The sequence below is a fragment of the Pararge aegeria genome, chromosome 1 (assembly GCF_905163445.1).
Source record: "Pararge aegeria chromosome 1, ilParAegt1.1, whole genome shotgun sequence".
Lineage (NCBI taxonomy): Eukaryota > Metazoa > Arthropoda > Insecta > Lepidoptera > Nymphalidae > Pararge > Pararge aegeria.
The window spans coordinates 6,054,744-6,067,276 of NC_053180.1; the positions used below are offsets into that span (position 1 = coordinate 6,054,744).

General features: G+C 34.8%; 1 protein-coding gene across 1 annotated transcript in view; it reads left to right on the forward strand.

Annotated features, from left to right (window-relative positions):
- LOC120628166 overlaps positions 1 to 8,814 on the forward strand; it is a 44,801-nt gene extending 35,987 nt beyond the window's left edge. The window contains exons 31-39 of the mRNA XM_039896441.1: positions 790 to 902; positions 1,143 to 1,320; positions 2,095 to 2,195; positions 2,555 to 2,643; positions 3,198 to 3,260; positions 4,250 to 4,345; positions 5,255 to 5,311; positions 6,573 to 6,655; positions 8,226 to 8,814. Of these exons, the coding sequence (XP_039752375.1) occupies positions 790 to 902; positions 1,143 to 1,320; positions 2,095 to 2,195; positions 2,555 to 2,643; positions 3,198 to 3,260; positions 4,250 to 4,345; positions 5,255 to 5,311; positions 6,573 to 6,655; positions 8,226 to 8,279 (834 nt within the window). The 3' untranslated portion in view covers positions 8,280 to 8,814. The remainder of the gene's footprint in view (positions 1 to 789; positions 903 to 1,142; positions 1,321 to 2,094; positions 2,196 to 2,554; positions 2,644 to 3,197; positions 3,261 to 4,249; positions 4,346 to 5,254; positions 5,312 to 6,572; positions 6,656 to 8,225) is intronic.
- Positions 8,815 to 12,533: the final 3,719 nt, after the last annotated feature.

Here is a 12,533-nt window from a genome sequence, read left to right on the forward strand (position 1 = left end):
TTGGCATAGAGTCAGTTAAAAGGACTGAGAGTAACATAGGCTACTTTTCACGGCAGGAAAGCAAACGGTCCCCACGATATTTGTAAAAACCATAATAATCGCGAACGACGAACGCGAGCAATAGCTGCAGTAAACGCTTATGCACAAGTGCATAAACGCAATTTAAGATGTTTATTTATTTATTTTAAAGCACCATCAACAGAATCACACGCAATAGATTAACTTATATTAATACGACATGCTTAATCATTATTCAAGTCGACGCTAATTGAAGGTGGACACTATAACACAAAAAGAAAATGCAAAAAAGAAAAAAAATGAAAAGAGAAACTACTCGTAAATATACATAATGGTCGTCATTATCATCATCATATCAACCGATAGACGTCCGCTGCTGGACAAAGGTCTTTTGTAGAGAGTTCCAAATTCCACGGTTCTGTGCCGCTTGGATCCAGGGGCTACCTGCGACGCGTTTAATGGTGTCTGTCCACCTCGTTGAGGGTCGGCCAACGATGCGCTTACCAGCGCGGGGTTGCCATTTCAGCACCTTGGGACCCCACATCCATCCTTTCTCCGATACACAATTATACACATACATAATTATTCAAAAGGAGAAAAAAAGCAAACTAATTCTGTATTAATTATTTTAAAAAGCAAAAAAAGAACAATATTAATGGAGTAAACAAACATTTATCGTTAAATATATCGATTGAATTATCCTTAACTATAAAATATTTGTATGAACTGCTTAATCTGGTGATCAGAGATGTTGATCTAGATTATTTACAGGGTCGTTCGTCATCCGAGGGTTCAGAAGTAGACGCAGCGAGACAGCAGCGAGAGTTAATATCACAACTCGAGGCTAAGAACAGGGAAATCATGAGGGAGATCGCACGTCTAAGGTATATTTTGGTTTTTATTGTGACGCACCTATTGCGTTTGTGTTTTCATAGTACCATCCCAACCCATCGCCTATAAACAGAGCGAAACTGCGCAGGGCATTTAAGAAACGTATCCAAAAAATTGCCGCTCGGTGTCCATCGATAGGTGTTTTTGATGTTTATTTACAGAAATCCGAATATTTCGTTTTCGATTATGCCATATCCATTTCCCTTAATGATCACTCCACTATCTCTCAGAAGACAGCAAGAGGCAGAAGCAGTGGGAGGCGCTGGTTGTCCAGGTTCCGCCCCCCCATTGGTCTCCGAGCTACGCGCACTGCGACAGCGCAAAGACGAGTTGGAGGGCCACCTATCCTCGCTACAGGAATCCAGGAAGCATCTCATGCATCAGCTCGAAGGATTAATGAGGATGCTAAAGGTAAGAGCTTATTATTACTTTTTTTTTTTTTAATTGTTTGATTACCCGTTAGATCCGCACTTGCAGGATTGTCTTCCATGTTAAACTAAGAAACACATTTAACACAAAACGAACGCTTTTCTTGTCCACTATTACAATTGCATAAAAACCCCCGAGATGGTTATCACCCGAGCTGAAGGCGAGTGCTGATAACTGATCCTCGACTTCCACACTACTTCTCACTCGTGCACTTAAAGACGCACATAAGGAGGTGTGAAAGCGTATTTAAACTCAATTGTATGCACATGTGCACGAAGGTTAATGTTATAATTAATAATAATTATTGTAAGTTTATAGTAGATAGTAAGTACATTTGATTATAAGGGATAACTTTTTTTGTGAGGATTTTTTGTTTCACGCATAAAAAGTATATAAATATGTTGTTTCTTACTTCTTTTAATGATCTTTTTTTTTTGTATTGTAAATGTTTTCGCCCATTTCTTAGTAATATTCATTTATTCCCGGATGTTTTAAATATCCACACACCTGAATCCATTTGATTCAGGTGTGTGGATATTTAAAACATCCAACAGCAACGACAAAAAAGTTAAAACGTAGATATAATCCGTTCATCATTACTTGACGCGTGGTCTTCATAGTCTGTGCTCAGAAGATGTACAATTGGCGGGAAATCATGAAGCTAATAATTTTCGACTTTGCTTTATTTTAAACCACCACGCGAGATCTTAGTTAGTAGTTAATAACTAGTAATATTGTAATTTTTTTTTGTTATAGACTCAACAATCCAGTCCCAGGTCTACTCCGAACTCATCCCCACGATCGACTAAAAGTCCACCCCTTCCGGGCTCGCAACCACAGCCTTCAGCACCAGAAAGGTATTTATTTACTAATTTATATATCAAGGGAATATAACGGAGAGCGGGAAGCAGCGTCCTCTGTGCTACTACTACCTTCTACTGCGATCACCAACCCTCCTGCCCAGCTTGGTTATTATGGGCAAATCCTCCAGGACTAAAGGCCTCTCGCCTTTAGTCCATCAGTGGACTGAAATAGGCTGTTAATGATGATAATGGTACCTTAATGTTTTGTACCAATGATGAAAAAAAATACTTAAACAAAATGTCATTTATTTTAATTGTCTCGACCGCGGGCGACAAGGTACATAAGATTTCTAATTTAAGATTAATACAGATGCAGTTTCTGTTTCTAATAAGAGGTCTCTTGCATTCAATAGAGAGCTAGCCCCGCGAGGAACTGTACGCAGCGCACCGCAGACGCCATCTTTGGGGGAAAGAGAGCGCATCGACATGACGCATAGTCTTGGTACGTCCTAAAATTCTTTATACTTTAGATGTAATGACCATCTTAGCGCAGTGGTGAGCTTTGTCGTCTTATAATTCGATCCTCGGCAATTTAGGAATTTATGATCTGAATTTTCTCTATTTAGGTCTGTTGGGAGTCTTAAGCCTATTTCAGGCATATTTATTGCATTTTTTTCTCACACAAGTCACAGATGTTTAATATATATTAAAATATTTTTCTTTCTCATGAAACGACCACAATTTATTGAATCAAAACCCCCGCCGCACCGCGCCCCTTACACTCGATATAGAGTGCTTCTTTTAACCCAAACTGTAATTATTATTTTTATTCAACAGATTAATTCTGCGATTAATTGTAAGACAAACAAACAGGTCACGCTGTATGCAATAATAGAAATAATACACCAAAATAATAGAAAGAGACCCAAAATAGAGCCTCGTGGATCACTAATTGAAAGTAGATAATATGGACCCTGATACTTTTTTATGTATATCCCATTCGCTTTCATAACTTAGACAGTCAATTGGTTTCTTATCTGAATGTATTTTGTCCAGGAGCAATGGAATCAATGGGCGGTGACGGAAGAAGTTTTCATCAAAACCAAAGACCCACCACTAGTGAGTAAAATACATACGTAAATTAAATTGCTTGATTTCCTTGAATCCCTCGATATAAGCAACAAATATATCTCATCATCAAGACCTTAACATCAAGACATTAAAGGAGGAAAGTTTATCCATAGTAGATACTACCAAAGCAATTTATCCGGCCACCGAAACGAACTTGCTTTTCAACTGCAGCCTTGGTATAAGATATACTTGCTCGCAATCGAAGAGTCCTTTTCGAATATTGAACTATGTATCGCCGAAGTAAAATGGACCAAATGCCACTCGCTTTAGAGTGGCACTTCTAATTTTTGTGTTATAAACGTTCTATCAAAAGCCAAAGCTGAAGAAAATTAGGCCAATTTAAGCGCTAGTACAATGCTAATAAGATCCGAAATCTCGAAAAAGACACCTCGATTGCGAGCGAGCAAATGTGGTATTAAGGCACGGGCAGCATACAGTTCAGTCAGGTCTAGGCTATAAAGATACAACATCGTCAATATTAATGAAAGGTTAAATAACATAGATTGAGCGAAAAGATAAAAGACACACAGCATTGAGTCCCAATCCGAAGTGGCTTCGGTCAGCCTGGCTGGTTACTTGAAAAAACATATCCTTGAAAAATCTCTATCCAAAAATTTAATACACAAATTAAATACTTAATTTCCACTTAATAAATACTTAACTCCTTCACATACATACAAAATTCATACAAAATTCTTCTTTATACCTTTATTCCACCTTATGTTGCGTTGGTATAAGATGTGTTTATAAAAGAAGACAGGCATGTTGTATTGGTTTTCAAACATTTCTTCTGACCTCTCCCCTAATTAATTACGAGGGAGATAGAGTGATATATGAATTTAAGAAGTGTGTAGTCGGGAAACTAGTGACGCGATAATTCTTTACGGGAATTGCAAGTGGCATATCAAGGACACTTTAAGGCACATTTCTACTCAACTCTACAACTACTCAGTCCAGCATATATATATATTTTACAGTGGGCATAGACAACCGGAATCTACGAAGCGACCTGTTATACGCCGCGGATTCAGTCACAAATGCGATGTCCACTCTCGTCCGAGAACTCAATTCCGGTAAGTTCCACAGATGACGAAAAAAAAACTTTTGTTAATAATATATAAATGTCTAGGCATCATAACGAAAATTTTAAGATAGAGCGTAGGTTTTGCATGCCTTCTCCCGTTTTACTGTTTGTAATGATGGTAACTTGGCACGCATTTGACATATTTTTTGCATGGTTTTTTACGACACACTTAGCCTTTTCGAAACCCCCATGTGTGTTATAATTTTTTACATACACGGTTGTTACTCAGTGTTTTTTAAGGTAATTTTATGAAGTCTCTAATCATTTAATACACGGAATACGAAATTCCATGGTCTGCAAGTTTGGAATACGTTTCTGGAAATAAATTTATTCATTTATAATTTAAATCATACGCTTAATTTGACATCAAATCGGTCGTATAAATTATATGTCTCACACGGGAGCTACGATGCCGTGTTGAAACCAATTAGGAAGTACCCTTTAACTGTTATAACTCGAACAGGTTAGCCCCCTACCATCGTAATAATATTACGTATCACAGAGATGAGGTTAGATTGTAAAAATAATTAACACATCGTGGATCATCTGAAGTGGCGTGCACTAGGTTTTAGTCCAAGGTATGCATGAAGATGGCATCAAATAGAAAAATCATTAAAGAGGGTCAAAGTTTTAAAAACTCAATTAAGGAACTCGCATAACTTATTGATTCTACAATACATAATATTTTTGATAGTTAATATCCAAATGGATTATTTTTTTATCACAAATATGTTGCACACAACTTTTATTGACTATTTTGTTTCTGTACGGTGTGTTATCTTTCTGGAAAATCGTACACATCGACGGCTTATAACTACGTACGCCAACGCACCAAATGTTAAGGTCCTTTAAAGATTTCGATGTGTTTAGTCGTTTTATGTTACTAAATGTTTTGCAGAGGGTTCAGACACTGAGGATACGGTAAAAGGCGGTTTGGAGGCTCGGAAAAGGCGAGGTAAGATCATATACTTCTGTTATACACGGAATTACTTTGGGGGATAGATGTTTGTTAAACTTTAAATGCACTTTTATTAGTTATTAGATATAACTTCATCTCATCAAACATTAATATGAATGGTTGTAAACTATACAGGATTCTTAATTATTTGTTTAAAGCCAAACAGTCTTATTCAATCGTTCATTCATTCATGGAGAAAACACTGTTCATTTTTTTACTATCTGGTATGATTGATACTATCGATCGTCCTTATCTTATTTACGTGGTTAAGAGAAAATATCCAAGTCCAAATCTAACCGAATTGATTTTTTTTTGTACTTAAGTACGATATAAAATAAACTAAATTCAACCCTAGGGGGGCAAAATAGGGCTCTGAATGTATGAAAATTGTAATCGAGAAACTCAATGTAGGAGCAAAGCTAGTTTTATTTACTTATTGGCTTGTTATAGATTTATTATTTTACAATAAATGTGGCCAAAAGATGTGAAAAACAAAACTAAAAATTTGACTACTATCAAACCTTCGGATACTACGGCCAGTTTAGCATCAAATAAACAGCTCTAAGGGATATGCACTAAACATCACATACAGCTTCAATCTAATGTACAGTTCATTTATACATATATATTCACACATTTATTCCGGAACACGATGTTAAACTTTTGCATGAATGTTCAATTTTGCATGACTACTATTTTTCAAATATGTTTTTTACAAACTCCTACCGACATTCACTTTCGTGCAAGCAAGATTCTAATTAATTAAATTTGATATAAAATTAAAACGAGAGAATTATAAAGACATGATGACCATTGACTAAGATGTGGGAGAAATATATTATTTAACTCGAAACATAAAAATACCAAATTATAATTTTAGAATCAAGAATTGCCACCACGTTGAAAAACTCTTCTTTTCAAGGTCATCCAAACATTGTTATATCCGAAATACCTAAACGAGAATTCGTCTATCATGTTTTGAAAACTTTTATTACAGCCAATAAAAATCCTCCCATATTCTTTTGACTATAGCACGATTTCACTGTTGTAACTAAACGCGATCAGGCAAGCTAAGCTCAAACTACGCGTTAAAAGGCCTTGGCTGTTGTACCAAAACTTGGTTTAAAAAGCGAACAGTGATATCAAGCCCTAAGATAAATTCAAAAATAACATTGTTCTATGAATTATGATACCCAACTGATACTGATTTTATTATATCGTACTATTTTAACATTATGCTTTATTCGAAATGTGACAGATTTTGAAGAGGACGATGATAGCGACGAACCGATGCCGCGACCGCAATTGCCTCGCCACTACATACACGACAACAATGTTCAGGTATGATTAGCGCTAAAAACTCCTTAATGCAACGCAAATTCAAATTCAAATATTTTAGTTGACTACACCTAGTGATGGTAAATCGAATTATCACACCCATCTAGCTTTCCCACACAAAAATATCTAGGGGTCACATGCGTAACATAAAGTTACGTTAGATGGTGAGGATTTCTTGCATCTTCCATGCGAGCCCTTACGACCGTAGAAGAGCCTTATTGTCGCTCGACTATAGAGCAGTAGGTGGTAGTTAGACGCTTTATAAAAATGTTTTTTTTAAATTTAATAATAATTTGTTTTTAGTAATCACGAAATACATCATTGTTGGTACGAGTTCCAAGAGCAGGCCAAATTATATTCTCACTATCAGCCCAGAGTGAGAAAGTCAATCCCGATTATTAACATTTTGTTGATAATTACATGATAATAACTGTTCAAGACCATGTATTGGAGCAGTGTGAAAGCTCTCTTAATGATTCTCTCCTATAAAGGAGATGCTCTGTGCACACTTAAGAGGACTATTCTTTAACCAAATAATATCCCAATGAAATTTGAGAATGAGAATGAGAATGACACTCATTTCTGTAGAGAATATTATTATTAGGAATGTATTAATTTTAGAAGCAGATTTTAGGCGGATGTACATAATAAAAAAGCCTAATTTGCTACAACCTGTATGGCGGGATTTATAGTTTCGTTGTTTGCTAATTATAGCAAATTAAGCTTATTTGGACGAAGTTTATCAGAAAGAACTCCGTACAATCAAAAATTTTACTTTAAATTTAGTGACATTGGAGCTATTTGATTAAAAAAAACATGCCTAACATGTGATTTGGTAGCAAGTCATAAAAAAATTCCAGTTATTAACCATTTTAGTATCAATGAAAAGTCTTCGATATTATTGGGTTTAGTCCTTTCTATTAAACTATGCCCTATTTTCGGGTATTTTCCTATACATTTAAGTTCTCTTACTCCTAAGAATACTAGCTCTATAGCTTCAGCAGGTGTTTTCATTGCTTGTTTTTGTTGAACTTATTATTTTCGTGTATATATTATTATGTTTTGTTCAAGCAAAGAAGCATTTTATTTTTATTTCTCATTTTATTTATTACAGAGCTTGGCATCTAGTGTTATATCGTCATAAATAGTGCTAGAGGTTTGTTTTTCTTTTTTTTTTGGTTACGATCTTTTGTTATAATGTTTCAAAGTGTAGTTATTTGTACGAGCGAATATGAATTTATATTAAAGGATTTGAAATGACTGAATATGGTTTACTAAAAATACTAAGTGAGCTACTAATATATTGGTGCCGCTAAAAATCTTGAAAACGTATATAACCTAACCTAGCTTTATTTTTGTAGCTCATTTGATATAAAATTCGCTTACTCAAAATTAACATTCGCCCGTTTTGTTTATTTTCGCAATCATAATTAAATGCTGCATGATATTTCAGTATTTCATTAGCAGTAGACATATACTTTTGATTATATAAACGTTATAAAGCTTTTGTATCGCTTTATAATATCCATATTTTAGCTACAGAAATATTAAAAAATATATATTTTTCACGCAGGACACCCCACCGCCGCTTCCAGCGCGTACAGGCCACTACTTCCCGCGTACATAGCTCTAAATATTATATATACATATAATAAATATGTTACTATAAACCATGTCATACCGTATTAATGTACGTTAGACTATATTGAACTTTATTATAACGCAGCTAGGTTCAATTTTCGTTGGCAAACTTTTATATGGACAGAATATTGTATATGTATTATCACTTAACGTATGTATATGTGACCAGCAACTCATATAATATTAAAACTGTATTGTACTATAGAAACTGATTAATTAGTGTCTGTTTACGGTGAGTTACAGTGACCAAGCGAAAGTGATATCCTTTGCATAAAACATATGATTTGACAGCGGTTTTAAACTCATCTTTAGAAACTGTCAGAATGATTAGTTCGAAGACGGCGACGGAGGCGGCACTGCACCTTTTCGTAGTGAAAGGGACGCGTCGGCTACTTCAAAGACGTGGCACGTACTGTACGCCCATATATCTTATATCTATCTTGATGAGTCGTTATACGGAAGATTTAGATGACTAATTCTTATTATTTTCATTTTCCGTGGTTTCCTTATTGAAAATAATGTAAAATTTTAATTAATTAGGTACTAAATGATTAAATATTATACCTATTTATTTATTTTCACATAGATTCCAAAACAGCCTGTGGATGTACTACAAACGGTTTGAGAGGATGAATTATACAGTGAGCATTAAATTTAATTTACTGTAGCCAATTGCGAAAACTAGATAGATGTGTGTGTGTGTCATATACTTTTTGGTATTAAAATATCCTGTGACTATCTATCCAAGTATTTTACCATACAATCTTCTATTCGCTAGTCGTTCTTAATATACACAGACCTAACTAATTTCGTTTTCTCAGCTCCGAAGGAACAAAGCGTAATAATAAATAGCCTATTAACTTCCTCAAGCTAACTATCAAATGCAAATCTATTAAAAACAATTTGTTAGTTCCAGAGATTAGCGCGTTCGAACACACAATAAAAACAAAGTCTCGAGCAAATTAGTGTAGTGTAACTATTATAGAAGTAGATACACTACACTAATTTGTCTAGTTTTCGTGGATTACAGAAAATTAAAGTTTGTGTATACTGTAAAAAAGTATAGCTGTATGCTCTGGTATTGTCACTATCGCTTGCCTGTCACTGAAAAATCACGATGCATAACCTATTCAAGACATGATTTTAAAATATATATAAAAAGGTATAATACATGCAAAAAGGTTTTATTCTCATACATCCATACCGGCATTGCTATAAAGTCTCAAGACGGAGCGCAATACAACGTATTATCATAGGATATTTGCTGTGGTAATACGAAGTTGACGAGGCCCCAAAGCTAGCAGACACCGACTAAAATCCTGCGATAATAGCTATCGGGCCTCTTGAATGCGTGGTTTTTAGTATCCCACTACTAGTTAGCACTTGACTGCAAACTCACCTGGTGGTAAGTGGTAGCGGGCTAACCTGTTAAGGAGTATCTGTGTGCCGTTTCGAACGATCGTTCGTAGTTTCAATACTGCTTTAATATATTACTAACGTAGGAAACGCTGAAAGCCTAGTGGTTCTGACTTCGGCTTCTCTTTCGGGGGCCAAGTTCAAATCCCAGAACGCACCTCTTAACTTATATCAAAATGTCTGTTAGAGAATCTTTCCAACGCGCAAACGCACGTGTCGTTATCCTTCAATGTACCCAAACGCACCTAATCCATCAATCAAATGGAAGGTGTCATAGCTTTCATTAATATGTATCGGTTATTATGCTTTCGGATACACTAGCTGTGAGACTTTATAGTAATGTTTGTGAATACGAGTATTCATTGATTGCCTTTTAATACTATTGCATATCTAAGGGTTCCTGCACACTGGCGAACATGCCGTGCGATTTGTTGAGTAACCTAACCAGCAGAAACGATACAATAGCCCATAACAGTCCACTGCTGAACTAAAAGCATTGACAAAGCCGCCCGTTGGGAGAGCCCAGCGGGCTACGTTCAATAGGTATAATCCGGAATCGCAACGAAGGAAAGTACGCGCGGCACATTTGCGAATGTTCAAGCCCACTAAAAACGAACCCATACATCTTTTCACTGTTATATTCTGTATCGTGGACAAAGTAATGGGATAATGTTAGTTAAATATACGTAGTCAGAAATGAATGGACAGACTGATATATTAATGAATATGTTCAACGACGCTTGGATAATAAAGCCGTGTAAATAGTTTGTACCATTACCATATCAAGTATTTATGTTAACTTCACGTAACCTTTACCTGTACGGCTGGATTTTCCACACCATGAGATAATAATGAGATCTTTATTTCTACGAGATAAGAATAGAATATGGATGGACATAATTAATTCTTGTCACTCTTGTGGTAACCAGCTAATCGATGTTTTGGCAACATTGACTGCATCGTCACTAACTGACGAGGAGAATAAAAAAAATCCTTTTCAATAATCTCAATTGTTCGCAGGTATTTTATATAGTAAAACAATTAACTTTGTTTACTGTAGTAGGACACTACTATGAATTTAAAAAATATATATTTACTTTCACTATCTTTATGGTAATTTCAAAACTAGTTAGTACGGTTTTCTTACTCAAGCGACATTATTGTTGAATCTTAACACACTACATTGATCACAAAATCTCGATTATTTTTTTATAAAAAAAAAACCTCCAGGAGAAATAGAAATAGATTTAGAAATATATTTCTTAGAGGTACGTCTTTGGCAAGAAAGTGAATTGATGGCGCCATTTTAAATTTTAATCTGTGGATATTTTACTTAAAGTATTTTTTATCTGTTTATTAGAAACTTAGGAAGTTATGGTTATTATAATATTGTGGTTTTACTTAAATTATAGGATATGTATTATTAAATTGGCAGTAAATGTTTTTAGAATTTAAATTCTGACGTGAAAATAAATACTATTGGTGGCATTAGACAATTAATCTGGCATCAAATCAATCTGTGAATCGACTTAAATATTTTTGCTTTCCTGGACAGTGTACGTCGACCATTTCGTTCAAAAAAGTGTCAGATTCATGAATGTATGAATAGCTAGAATCAATACAAACAAGAAGAGTATACGACAAAATTTATAGTTTTAGGTGTATGAAATATCAAAAATGGACTGGTGTATCAAAGATTAACTGGGGTATCAAAGATGGACTGGTGGAGCCCTCAGTGAATTAAATTAATATACAAATTGGCTTTTTAACTTTCGTTTAAGTAGATTTGATTACCTTAAAAGCCTACAGGCGACACAGCAAAACGCTCCAAATTAAAAAACAACAATACCTACACAGAAATACCATATTTTTATATCGGTGGTGATTGCTAGGCGATCGTGACTCGAATTACCTTAACAATATTTCAGAGCCAATTTGTACCTTTAGTTTTAGTTTAAAGTTTATACATATCTTTGAGAACCTTGGAAACCTGACACCCACGACAATTTTGCTCATTGCCCTTATTTATATTTACTATTCATTATTAAAAAAATACCATAACATTAAATAAATGTCCTTGCTATAGTTTGGTGAATTGAGAAGAATCCTACATCGAGGTGAATGAGTGCGGTGCGGCGGTATCAATTAAATAAATAAATTATAGTCTTTTCGTGTAGCAAAAAAAAAAAATTCGTAGACTTACTCAATCTGACATGCTTTATTTTCATGTTTTAATTGTTTTAGTACATTTCAATTATTTCGAATATTGTTCAGAGTTCCTGTAGATAGACGTTTTCCATATCTTCGAAGTTTAATGCTATTAATTAGTTAAAATAGTATTTATATGTGGCGGAGAGGAAGTAAGCCAGACTCTGTACTAAAATATTCAAACACTCTGATCGTTTAATTATGACCACCAATTAAACTGATGCCAGATTATATTTCTAACGACGTGCCGTTAAGAAAGAGACAAATATATTTCATATTTGTACAGAACGATTCGAAAAAGCTGCTATTACACTGATAAAGTTGTAAGATTTTAAATTCGTGAAAATGTTTTTAGCATAGCACAATATGTACTAGTCCCCTTTTACTTTCGAACGAAAGAATACCATATCGTTTTTAACCCTGTCTTACCCTTTCTGTCTTCCATTAGTCAATTCCTTCCAAAATGTACAAAAATGTCAATTGATACCTACTTCCTTATCCATATCTCCCATATGTATTTTATTCACTAAATATTATATTTTTAAATATCTTCAACTGTTAATATCAAAACTATGATAATAATTCACAACGCTTAATCTGCTTGTTCTTTTATCCC